This window comes from Pistacia vera, unplaced genomic scaffold (assembly GCF_008641045.1).
Source record: "Pistacia vera cultivar Batoury unplaced genomic scaffold, PisVer_v2 Contig230, whole genome shotgun sequence".
Lineage (NCBI taxonomy): Eukaryota > Viridiplantae > Streptophyta > Magnoliopsida > Sapindales > Anacardiaceae > Pistacia > Pistacia vera.
The window spans coordinates 137,242-151,140 of NW_022196036.1; the positions used below are offsets into that span (position 1 = coordinate 137,242).

General features: G+C 32.1%; 1 protein-coding gene across 8 annotated transcripts in view; it reads left to right on the forward strand.

The window, feature by feature from the left end:
- The window catches only part of LOC116131245 (actin-related protein 2/3 complex subunit 4-like), a 38,333-nt gene extending 25,936 nt beyond the window's left edge, over positions 1 to 12,397 (forward strand). For 4 of the 8 annotated variants that reach the window (XM_031416903.1, XM_031416897.1, XM_031416902.1 and 1 more), the window contains one exon: positions 10,809 to 12,079. In XM_031416903.1, coding sequence (XP_031272763.1) covers positions 10,809 to 11,003 — 195 coding nt within the window. In that variant the 3' untranslated portion in view covers positions 11,004 to 12,079. The other 4 variants (XR_004128235.1, XM_031416899.1, XM_031416901.1 and 1 more) reach the window with 4 other exon arrangements.
- The last annotated feature ends 1,502 nt before the right edge of the window (positions 12,398 to 13,899 follow it).

Sequence of the window (13,899 nt, forward strand, 5' to 3'; positions counted from 1 at the left end):
ATATGAAACTTGGCAAAATGTGAGCTTCAACCATTATTTTTCTCTATAACAAGCATATACACCATTTTCGTATGTCATACAGGCAATATAAAAAAATAGTCAAAGAATAATAAAATAACAGTAGATGTTTATTCGTTTTTAGCTTCCAAACCACTATAAAAATCTATCTATCTTGTCAATCTTTTATTATGTTTCTTCAAATATTTATCATCTCACCACCATAATCACCTCTCCAATCATATCACGTGTAATTTCTAAAACTCTCTAGTACTTTATATATGCGAAGTCGTTGTGTCAAAATCACGTATCAACAACAGCATGAAGTTTATCTAGCCACACTATATATAAGTCAAGTCTTGCAATGTACATGTAGCATACGAACAAATATTATCGGAAATTAAAAATGATAAACTCATATCATATCCAGAGACACATAATTACAAAATATTATATAAAAAAGCTACTATCATAGCAAAGATGAAAGTAATCTATATGTTGAGAGTAATCATTATGCATCCACCGTCCACGACTAATAAGCCTTGTTGATCGTTGTATGTTAGAATTTAATAAATGTATTATTGCTTAATAATCTGGAATGAATTCTCAATCAATTTGAGACATAAATGCATGACCAAATATCCCCATCATGGTGTTTTCTCTATTTTCTAAAAATCACATGAAGTATTTAATTGTTTCATATTAAATTATAATAATATAAACAATTTTCAAGTAGAGAAAAGTAAAGAGAAAATAGTAAGAAAATACGGTAAAGCTTCCAAGAACCTTATCTCAGGTTGTTGTGCCTTTTTTTTTTTTTTTTTTTTTTTTTTTTTTTTGACTTTGACTTACTTAAAAATGTACATCCTTTAACTAGCCAACATTAGTCTGTTCTATAGTTACCAAATTTTAATTTCATCATACTCACTTTATTATATTGTTCATAGATAATAAACTAGATTTAATTTTATTTTCAAAAACGAAAAGTTTTAGATATATATGCTTCCAAATTTGTCTCACACTGAACTAATTTTAATATTCATATTTTCATGAATATATAGTAATTAATAATTTCCTATTATCACTTATTGTTTTATTGTACAATGATGATTATTTTATCTAATTGACTTTGACTTATTCCAGTGTAATTCCCTTGCCGAGAGCTATGAATCTTTGAGAAAGCCATAGACAGCTGTAACAGAGTGTCATATCTCTTGTTTTATTTTCTCGTCAAGTTGTGTAGCTGGGTTAGCTTATGAAATTTGAATTATGTCATAAAAAGATTATTTAAATGCAAAATTAAATAATATGTTTATCACATATGAAACAAGGTAATATGTTTTTATGAGCTAATTTATAGTAAAGATATGATTGTAAACAAGGTAATAAAACTACCAAGAGTCTTCTTCACTCGTATCTCAAGATTTTGTGCAATACTTTGGTTTTTGGGTATATTAATCTTCAATATATTTGATTATTACTAAATTATTTCTTATAAATGTTTATTTGGTGCAAGCATACCACAGTACCGATCTCTTATGACGGGCAGAAGGCACCTGAAAAAGTACTTAGTAATTAAACGATTCAATTACATACAAATAAAACAACTTTTGAGAAATTGATTAAAGACAATCCATGTTACTTGAAACATGATTCCTGGCGAGGAGTGTAGGGAAATTTCATGAAATATCATACCACTATATAAATGACTAAATTCACTCATTAATTTTTGGTAAAGAACAAGGGAATTTCTTAGAAAGGTATCAAATTATTGCCTTGATAATGCACCTAATTAAACTTTCTTACTTATACTGAAATGTTCTCCCGATTTTTCTCTCTTCCTAATTCTCACACTTCAAAGAAAACTATAGAAAAAGAATGTAGAGTAAATACTACCAAACTTCCAAAAGTTTCGGAGAATTACGCATCAACTATTCTCTCTCTCTCTCTCTCTCTCTCTTGAATACCTTTTTCCTAAGCAGCATGAGTACATGTGATCAGTCCCATGTGATGTTGCATGCTTTATTTTATTTTATTTGATATTAAATGTATATTGTTACTTTTATTCTCAACCATAAAGACCTGCATGATTCTCTATCCTCCCTTGTCCCCATCAAAGACCGAGACTATCTCATCTCACGTCTTTCAGAAAGGTCCACTTACTGAAAGTCATTAAATAGCCATGTTTATGAGTATGATCTCTGCATCATCTCAGGACCAATGGCAGGGTCATTAACAATTTGGGATCAGATCCTTCAACACATTAAAATCTCCAGAGCCCAGTTTGACCACAATTCTTTATCTTCAACTAAATAGACAACTTTACACTCACCACTGGAAGTTGAAATATTAAATATTTCATTAATTTTGATCTTCACCATGTGGCAAGGTCATTTACAATTTGGGATCAGATCCTTCAACACATTAAAATCTTCAGAGCCCAGTTTGCCCAATTCTTTATCTTCAACATAAAATAGACACTTTACAACTCACACATGAAAGTTAAAATATTAAAATTATTCATTAATTTTGATCTTCACCATGTTGGCAGGTCATTAAACAATTTGGGATCAGATCCTTCAACACATTAAATCTTCAGAGCCAGTTTGACCACAATTCTTTATCTTCAACATAAAATAGACAGCTTTACAACTCACACTGGAAGTTGAAATATTAATTTTCATTATTTTGATCTTCACCATGTTGCAGGTCATTTAACAATTTGGGATCAGATCCTTCACATTAAATCTTCAGAGCCCAGTTTGCCAATTCTTTATCTTCACAAAAATAGACAGCTTTACAACTCACATGAAGTGAAATATTAAAATATTCATTTTTGATTTCACCTTTGAGTTTAATAATTATTATTAATAGGACCACACTTACTTATACCAGCAAAGCTATTCCTGTAGGTAGAACTTGGAGAGAAATTAATAGAGAGAGTTTCAATCATTTTCATCACTATCAACAAACATCTCAAACTATACCCACACAATACTAATTTGGCTTGAATTGGGTTCACAATCTGAACAGAAAGGTAAAAGGAAGAAGAAAAATAATTTATGGTGTAATGCTGGTACATATACAAACTAATTATCAAACTACTCCAAACTGCTAGTGCATTTTTGACATATCACCTATTCTAATTTGTTAATTTATCCATAATTTAAATCATCCAATATATAAAAACACATATGTTTGTATAATGATTTTGTATGAAAAGTTTGTACTTGCAGTATTATTCTAATTTCTGGTGAAATTTTATGCTTTTTTTTTTTTTTTTTCAGTCAAATAATTTTTTATTCTGAAAGTTGTGGATTGAGGATTTATGTGATAACCTTTGCCATTTCAAAGTCAATCAAATTGTCAAGGGACATTGTGGTCATTTCATTACAAGGTATTTACTATTTAGGAACAATAAATGAAAATGTGAAAGAAATACCACGAGGAGTTGTACACTGTACTAGTGCAATGTTTGGCCCAGGTAGGGGAAGTTGTCAAAATTATTCGAAACATCGCGTGGTAATTGTTGATCAAATAGACAAGGGAATGACCAATTATGGTCATTTACAGCCAAAATTATTTTTCTTTAATTTTCAATTTTTTTATTTAGTTTTTAATTTTTTAGTTTGTTATCTCCTTAAACATGGCTCTAATCTTTTTTTAGTTTCTAATATTTTTTAAATTTAGATTGGGAACTAATTAACTCCAAATTAAATAGTAAATAAATCAGGCATTAAGTCTTTTAATCATTTTTGTTGAAGTTAATGAAAAATAACTGTTAGATGTCTCTTAATTAAACAATTGTAACCATTTCTTCTTGTGTCAAAGAGAAGCTACCAAGTGTATTCGAATGAGTAATTACTGTTCAATGAGAACAGTTAGCACTCAATCCAAGAAGGCCCCAAAAATGTTTAACATGACCTCATTTAGAAGGAAGGCTATTGGAAAAATCATCTCAATTTCTCAAACTCTCAATTCAATCACGCTCTTACAGAATCAAACTCTCCGTTCTTAATTTCTGAACAATAATTTCACCAAGTTCCTTGGTAGGCTTCTAGTCAATTATAGGCATATAACACATTCTTTTGGGATTTATCAATTAAGGTATAAATCTTTTAAACTTTTTAACAGAGGACAAAAGTAACAAATGGTTCAATTGAGGGATATTTGATGGTTATTCGTTGTTAACTTTAACAAAAAAAGAAAAATTACTTAATTGCCTTTGATTTTTTCTTTTCTTTCTTTTTTTTTTTTTTTTGAAGTTTTAAGAACATTATACACTAAAAAAAAAAATTAAAACTAAAGAAAAAATAAATTAAACCTAAAAAATAAGAAATAATTTTAGCTGTTAAATGACTATATGTCCCTTATCTATTTGATTGCATAACCACTCGATTTCCCTACATTGACTCAAAAGTCAATTACAGGGGCCATAACATTTGTATGTGAAATGTCCCCACTATTATTAACATTCAATGGACACTAAACGGGGGGTGGAGCGGAGTCCACACGGCTTCATTTAATCTTTCGTTCTTGATTTTACTTAAAACAAAATTGTAAATAAAATAAAATAATTGAAGAAAAATAGTCTAAGTTATGCGTGAGTCAACTTTCCTTTAATTTCATCCTTTCTCTTCCTTGTTTTCTCAATTCTCTTACAATCCAACTTTCTCAAACTCTCATTCAATCACACTCTTACACGATCCTCAAACTCTTCATTCTAATTGTCAGTGCTAAGTAAGTTGATTTATGTTTATTAGCATCTTAATACCATTTCTTCAATTAAATTGAACAATCTCTTACATAATTTAAGAGATGATCATCAAATAAGACTGGTCTTACTAACTTACTTTCATATTCAATTCTCAACTACCTTCTTATTAATTTTAATTCTACCTCTTAAATCAATTTGCTTACAGCAACCAGAACAAATGGCAGAAGGAATTTTGTTTAACGTTGCAGGGAAAATCATAGAGCAGTTGGGATCATCGACTGTCCATGAAATCGGATTGGCATTGAGTGTTGAAGATGATATTACCCAACTCAAGGACATTGTGAGCACTACAAGGGGATACTTCTCGATGCTGAGCAGCACAACAACAAGAATAATGAGGTGACAGTTTGGCTTCAGAGGCTCAAAGACGCATTTTATGATGCAGATGATTTGCTCGATGATTACTACACTCAATTTCACAGCAAAGGTGATGACAATGGCAAAAAGGTACGAACCTGCTTCTCAAAGTCTAATCAAATTGCTTATTCTTCAGATGGCTGATAAAACGAAGAAAATAGGGACAGCAGACAATTTACAATGCAAGACCACTTGGCCTTAATGAACGCTTTGTTGATGAAAAAAGAGCAGTGAATTTGGAAAGGGAAACACACTCTTTCGTACATACAGAAAAGGTTATGGGGAAGGTGATGAGAAAATAATCTTACGCAACTGCTATTGGGCTCAAATGATGATGAGAATGTTTCGGTTATTTCCATATATGGGTTTGGGATTAGGAAAGACCACACTTGCTCAGCTTATATACACGATGAAAATGTCATAAGATATTTTCAATTAAGGATTTGGGTGTGTGTGTCTGACGAATTTAATGTGAAATTGATTTAGAAAAGATCATAAAATCTATAACTGATAAGGAACCTGAAAAGCTTGAACTAGATCAATTACAAAACACCTTCGCAAAGAAATTGAGGGTAAAATATTTTTACTTGTCTTGGATGACGTATGGAATGAGAATCCCATAAATGGGACCAATTAAAAAATTTGTTGTTGAATGGTGCAAGAGGAAGTAAAATATTAGTCACTACACGTATTGAGCAAGTTGCTAAGATTACTAGTAAACATTCGAATCATATCTATCTCTTAAGAGAGCTATCTAAAGACAAGTCTTGGTTCTTATTTAAGCAAATAGCCTTTGAATATGGGATAGAGCCAAAAGATTCGATACTAGTAGAATTGGAAAGGAATTGTACAAAGTGTGGAGGAGTTCCTCTGTTATAGTGACGATAGCACACCTACTTTATGGTAATAATAAGGAAGATGATGGTTACAGTTCAAGGATATGAAATGTCAAAATAATTCAAAAGGAAAGGGATATTTTACCTATACTCAAGCTTAGTTATGATCATCTTCCCTCACACTTAAGCAATGTTTTGCCTATTGCATTGTTTCCCAAAGATTATAAGATTGAGAAGCAAAATCTTATTCATTTTGGATGGCGCAAGCTTCTTCAAGGATCAAACAAGAAGGAATGTCTAGAATTATGGTAATAAGTATTTTATGGCCTTACTTTTAGGTCATTTTTCCAAGATCCAGAATATGATGAATGGGGCATGTAATTGCATGTAAGATGCAGATCTATGCATACCTTGCACAATTAGTTGCAGGAATTGAATGCACTATGGTAGCATTATACATTGAAATTGTGAATGTAAAATGTCATCATTTATCACTTGATTGTGGTGAAATAAGTCGATCATGAAATTTCCACTTGCTTTTTATAGTGCCAAAAATATAAGAACCTTACTTTTATTGAATCAATCAAAAGGGTTGTACAAAGTGGATGATGGTTATGAAATTTTAACAAGTTATAGGCACTTGCGAACATTGGATTTTGGAGGAATAAGTTTCAAAAGTTGTTTACTCAGAATGTAAACTGAAGAGCTCATTGCTAAATTAGAGCATCTCGATATCTCAATTTTTCAAGGATGGGTATTAAAAGTTTTCCTAATTCCGTTTTGAGACTTGGAATTTGGAAACATTAGACCTCTCCTATTGTTCAGAGCTTATAGAGCTACCAAGAGACATTCCAAAATGGTGAACTTGAGCATCTTATTCAAAGGATGTTATTCTTATTAGAATGCCACATGGACTGGGTGTTTAACTAATCTTCAACACCTATCAAGATTCGTAGCAAGTAAGAGAAATAGTTGGGCCATTAAAAAAAGCAAATATAGTAGGATAGATGAATTAAGTAGGTTGAAACATTTGAGGGGAGAACTATATCTTGATAATTTAAAATATGTTGAAAATGGAGGTTGGCCAACTTAAATGAAAACATTTCTTCAGTCTCTTATCTGGATTGGCAGAGAAGTAGCTATGGGGAGGTTGAGGATTGATGAAGTGGTGTTAGAAGGTCTAAAGCCACACCCAAATTTGAAAGAAACTCCTATAGATTCATTTATGGTGGTGAAGTTTTGTAATTGGCTTTCCTCCCTCACAAATCTAACTTCAATTAGTATAAAACGTTGTGCGTTGCCAATCGTATCACTATTGAATAAATTTCCTCATTTGAGAGTTTGTCTCTTCGAGATCTTATGATTTGGAGTACATTTTAGAGGAAGCAAGTGATAGTTGTTTTTCCACACTCTCAATAACATTTTTCCCATCACTTAAGGAACTGTCACTAGGGGTTGTCTTAAATTAAAGGGTGGTGGAAAGAGATGTTAACGTGATGGAAGAGAGTTGCCTTCATTTCCTTGCCTTTCCAAATTAGATATTGATCAGTGCCCAAACTGTTGTTTCCATGCCACTGTTTCCGTCTCTTGAAGAATGTACTGTTGAATACCAGTTCGAGGCCATTGCTACGACAATAATGTTGGTGAATAGTGTGGGACCATCAACTTCCTCCAACTTTTCTACCCTCTTTCTCCAATTAAAGTCTCTAAGGCTCTATAGAATTGCTGATCTAGAATCTCTACCAGCGGAGCGGATGCGAACTCACTTCTCTGGTTTATCTGACAATTCAAATATGGACAGCTAACTTTCTCACGGATGACGTGCAATGGCATAGTCCTCAAAGCCTTTATTCTTTACAACTTTTCAATCTTCCAAATTGGTGTCTTTACCAAAGGGTTTCAATATCTTACTTCTCTACAGAAGTTGACTATTAGTTATTGTGACCAATTTGAATCACCCGCAGTGAAGATGATGATGACATGCCAGGCAAGGCTTTAGGAGCCTCCAGTCTTTAACAATTGAACCTCTTCCAAAATTGGTGTCTCTCCAAAGGGCTTCAATATGTTACCACTCTACGAGATTTGTATATTGATGATTGTGACCAATTTGAATCACCCAGCAGTGAGGATACGATGACATGCCATGGCAAGCTTTAGAGCCTCCAGTCTTTATATATTCATGGGCTTCCCAAAATGGTGTCTCTCCCAAGGGGCTTCAATAGTGTTACCACTCTACGATTGACTATTAATATTCATAATTTGACAGCTCTACCGGAGTGGATATCCAATTCAGTTCACTTTCAAGACTGGAGATCTACATTGTCCCAAATTGTCAGAAAGATGCGAAATAACATAGGGATGGATTGGCCAAAGATTGCTCACATCCCAAATATTCAAATTGATCGCAAATGGATTCAATTGATCACAAATATTCTTCTTCAACAGGGTGATACTTCTCTTGAAATTAATCATAAGCCTTTGTTATTTGTTTTATGAGTAAAAAATTTCCTTTGCTTTATCGGTTTTCATAACTAATTTCCTACATTTTTAATGCAGGATTGCGTGATAGGGGAATGTTAATTGGATGGTACTTATCTTACCTTTTCATTAATTTATTCCAAGTCTTTCACTTTTGCAAGGAATTTTTATACATATAGCATCATATATTTTATTAATCTCAATCTCTTTATTATTAATCCATAAAATTTAGATTTAAAAGTCTGAAATTTGATAGCTCTTTTAATTGAATTTTGGCATTCAAAAATTGAATGGTAATTGTATCCCTTATTACCTGCACTTTTGTTCTTGATGAAAACAAATTTTGCATGCTCAATCAGACATTATTCTAATTCATCTCTTCTCTTCAAATTGTCTAATGTTTCATCAGTCCCTACTCTGTTTGCAAAGTGATGATTCTGTGTTGGTTTTGTTTTTCATGAGGCATACCCTTAGAGCTCATTATTAATTGTTAATAAACCCTCATATGCTAACAAACAAGATAATTTCTTGTTAATTTGCAGGCAAAACACTTGTAGTAGATGGTTATTCACAGGAATTGATTTATTCTTTCTTCAACTGACTTTTTATTTTAATTAAATTCTCATTCTTAATTGTTGATGGACTTCATGTAACGCTATTGAATATGTGATGTGTAGATGGATCTAATTGCTAATTGGGTCTTCAATTAACATTATCGAGCAGGTCTTACCTCAACAAAACAACCAAGAAATTCCAATGAATATGTTTTGTGTTGTCATTATATAGTTTCTCTCAATGCTTTTGTACTTCTCCTTCTCTTATTGTAATTCATGCTTTGCATTTTTTTTTTTTCCTTTTTCATTGTATTTAGCTTTATTTGAGGGGTAAGGCTCATTACGTCCCCCGCTAGTGTCATTTTTTTTTCAATTAATAAAATTCTTCTCGTACGTCGAGGTTTCCCTAAATAAAATGATTTGTCTTATGTGCAAAGCATAAATAGCTACAATGAATAACTCTCAATAAATGAAACTATAAGTTATGAATGTAAGAACCAAACTTGGCTTATAGTAAAAACCATATTTCTTTATTGATAAAACAGAACACCCTTCAAGCACACAAAGCATCATGGAAGCCATTTGACGCTCCATCACTGCCTTTAGATACGTCTTAAGCCAACATTATCATTAGTGGTAGCGACTGCGAGCCAAGGGATCAAGTGGGCTAACCACGGAAAACCAAAACCCAACCCAAACGGAAATGGCAAAGCATCCGGAACGTTGATTGTAGACTGGTTATTCGTTGACATCTCTATTTCTCTTCTATTAACATTATAAGGTTTAAGTGTCATTTTCTTGAGTTTTAGGGGTCTATATGAACCCCTCTTGATAATCTCATTTTCAGGTGCCAATATTCAATTACCATTGTATCCCTCTCACATAATACGAAACTAATGTAATTAGGGCTAAGGAGCGTATTATTGAATATTGATACGGTTTTCACTAAATCTGATTGTATCCCCTCACATAATACGCAACACGCTTGATGCCACCTGTGTTTGCAGGTATGCAAAATGCCATTGTAATTTGATATCTTTATTTCCAAGTGTTGGTTTTATTGTTTGTTCATTTAATCTATATTGATTTTGAATTAAATTTGATTGTTGTTGTGGAACTTTCCTTGTCAAGGAGTTCAACAGACATAATACGCCAGAGTTTGAGTTAAAGTATGCTTTACTGCCGCAAGTTCCTGATCTTCTGTTGCTTAATTATGCTTGTAGTTGTAGTATATTTTATCAGTTGATTGAAATCTTTTTGTTGCATGTTGCAGCACCAGCCCTGAACTTCTACTGAATCCTGTAAGAACCACAATCTAGACCTTAGATATGGGCAAAATATATTTTTCTCCATCCTTCTTATAGGAAAAATATGTTTTGCTCCGTCCTTCTTATTGGCTCATTTTGTAGTTCCAAATTCATAAAATTTATGGGGTTGTCAATTTCTTTAGATTTCTATTTCGTTTCCATGGCTTGTCTAATAAAGTAAACCTCAACAGTTTAAATCATACATTTAGGGGCTTGAGCAAAATATCATGAAATATACTGAGCCTTTTTAATTCCTTAACATGATTGATTCTTCTTTGAAACTTATATACTCATTATGGTTTACAATTAGTTCTTCCTAAAATGCTAGAAAAAGGAATTGTTTGCTTTATGTTTCTTCTTGCTTATGCAACAAAGCATAGGAGTTTTGTTATCTGTGACATTTTAAAACATGATTAGCACCCTTATAAGTTTTTCTGGACTCTGAATAAAATTCTGGTCTCACATTTTCTCCTTATATGAATGTTATTTTTTTGTTGTGTAGGTAATGGCAGATGAACTTGAAAACATACTAACTAAGAAGTTTTTCAGAATTTTGTCAATGAGGGCAGACGCATTTCAAGTGTTAAGGAGAAAGCCATTACAGGTATATGGTTTTATCTTACTGCTTTTTGGAGACATAATGCTGCTTGGCAAATTCAAAAATTTCCAATCAACGTCAGAAATCATCAGTTTCTGAAAAATTCATTTAGAGTTAGTCTGCCATTAGTAAGATATTTGCTATTTATGGGCAGAAGAATGTTGTCCTTGAGATTCAAGCAGTCTCTAATTTCACTTTTGGTAAATTGGCAGATTTTGTTTTATTAGACATATTTTCTGCCCAAACATTTTATTGTTCGACATGCTGGTTCCATTAAACCAGTTTATGGTGAAGGCAATACAGTATAATGATGGGCTATGATGTTTTCATGAGTTCTTGCTGGGCAATATTCCTCTGTATGTATTTTGTATCCCACTTCTGGCACTGCAGCATAATAGTCTTGAGAACTTTTGTGCTTGCAACAAGACAAGAGTTACTATTATCATGTTTGATTATTATGCTCTTTAAATAAGTACTTAATTGATGCATTTATCCTAATTTTATGTGTGAAGGATACATTTCGCATGCTTTATATTTTCTGTAATGTATTTTGTTTCCGTATACATGTAGCCAGTCAACATTATATGCAACTTATTTATGATTGAAGTTGCATACCGTCAAAGTGGTGATGTGCATTGCAATGCTAGCCCTTGGCAATTAATCTTTACACTTTGCATGATCTCATGTGAATTTGTTAGTGGTATGTTTTTTCTGTTGAATTCTTTCTTTTTTTTTTTTTTGTAAATCTATGAAGCAGTTGTTGGTTATAATATTTGGTGATCTTAGCTTTGGTTTAATATTTTTTTTCATAAAATCTATACAGCATATCTTAGCTTTGATGTGAAAATGAATTATAGTCATTTGCTTTAGATTTAAAATGCTTTCTTGGTGGCAAATCATATAGTAATAGATGGTAGGCACAGCGGAGGCTGACTGTTGGATATGCAAAAGCCTACTTCTTTTCAGGGGAACAGAGAAAATTAACTGTGCTTGGACACATGAATATAACATTTTAAAAAGATTTAAAACGTGATTGGACAATTTTAAGATTCAACCATGTAGCACATGTTTTAGTTACAATTTTAGAGAACCAAACTGGGTGTCATATATTGTAGAATACATGTGCTTTATTTCTTTAAATCTATATATCAAACAAACAGAATTTTTTCATAGAATTGCAGGACATTGATAAATAGATAAGTGAATTGAAAATGTCAGTTAACACACGAGGTAGGCTGGTGGCTACCAAGTTTCTGAAGCAGTTTGTACAAAGATTGGAAAATCTCTATGGTTTTGCATGTCTTATTTTAAATCATTGACCAGTTTATGGATCATATTGTTTACCCTCCAAGATGATCTCTTCACTGTTTATGTACTTTCAGGATCTTGTAAATGGATGAAAGTGTTTTTTATTTTTTAGTGTTATTTTGTCTCATTGATTTGGATGATGATAGAATATTGTAAACCCAGAAGTATTAGTTTCTTGAGGTTTTATAGTGATTCATCAGTCTTCGATATTGTGTTAAAAGAGAACTTGGTGTATCCATTACTATATATTTTTTTACCTTTAATATAAAATTAGTTTTTTTTTTTAAATTTTTGTGACCTTAATGTGTGTCATATATTCTACTACAAATTCTAATTATATAGAAGATAATTTTCAAATTAAATAGAAGATAACTATAAATATCAATAGAATAATTAAGGAGACTACATTGATAAATGTATTGTTTTGATAATAATTGCTTATTGATTTATTCCGGAAAGTTTTTTGAAGATTTAAGTTGTATATAATAAGTACTATGTTAGACATATTTATTTCCTTATTAAATGGAATATATTTCCCTAATCAATTACAGGATTAACGATATGATAAAATGATATAAAAGCAAAATGCATGATCCTAAAGTACAAGCTGAAGCAAAGAGTTAAGATGTATAGACCGAATCGGTAATTGGGGATACCCCATCGCTGGTGATGGAGAATGCTGGTAATTTGAGAGGGAGAAGAATCCCACAATGATATCTTTGGGAAGAATCGCCATGGTTGATAAGGAAAATAAGTCAAGAGGGTTTATGGTTTTATTGACAGAATTGATAAACTATGATCAATGATGTAGGAATAACAATGGAGCTTATGTTCGCTTTTGCAACCCTGACTTCAGATTAATAGAGTACTTGCAATTTGCAAACTATGCGATTGAACTAAACTTGTATTTAAGTGCACTACCACTAGCATTAATTGAATGAAAGCTCAAGATTTTGCATTTAGAAATTAGAATAAGAATGTTTAGCAAAACAATAATGCTATGTATACTACTGGTTCTTACTATCCAGTTTACAACCATTGTTTTAAAAACCGGACCAGAGGGCAACCCGATCCGATGGCTGAGTCATGGTTCAACCGGTCCAACCGGTTGGACTACCAGTTGGACCGGTGACGTCATCACACATCATGATTCCATACTGTTGTCATAAGTCCTTATTCCATCCACAAACATACAATAGAAGTAAAACATAAACATTCAAGTACGGAATTCAAATACATAATCTGGAAATACATGCACATACAATAAGTACTTAGCAACAAATATACAACAAAATCAATTGATAGTTGCACATAAAATAACTCATTAAAAGAAATATTCAAGTAAAACATAAAGTATATCAATAAAAGTTCTGCTAACTACATAAGTACATGTACGAAATTAAGCTCATAAAAGAAGAAAAAATCTTTCCTTCTTTTATGAACTTAATTTGAATTTCCTTTTTGTGATTTGCAAAATGCACTTCATGATTTTACTTCTATCAATTTCGTCCCGATCTCACTGCTTCCAAAACCAAACTTCAAATGGGCATGCAAACTTTAAATGAAAGGATTATCTACATGATAATTTTGGTTAAAGCAATATTTACTCATTGGCTGATTCTCTTTCACATCCCATAACCGTAGTATGCTGTCTGTAGATGCAGAAACAAGTTCATTATTTGACAAG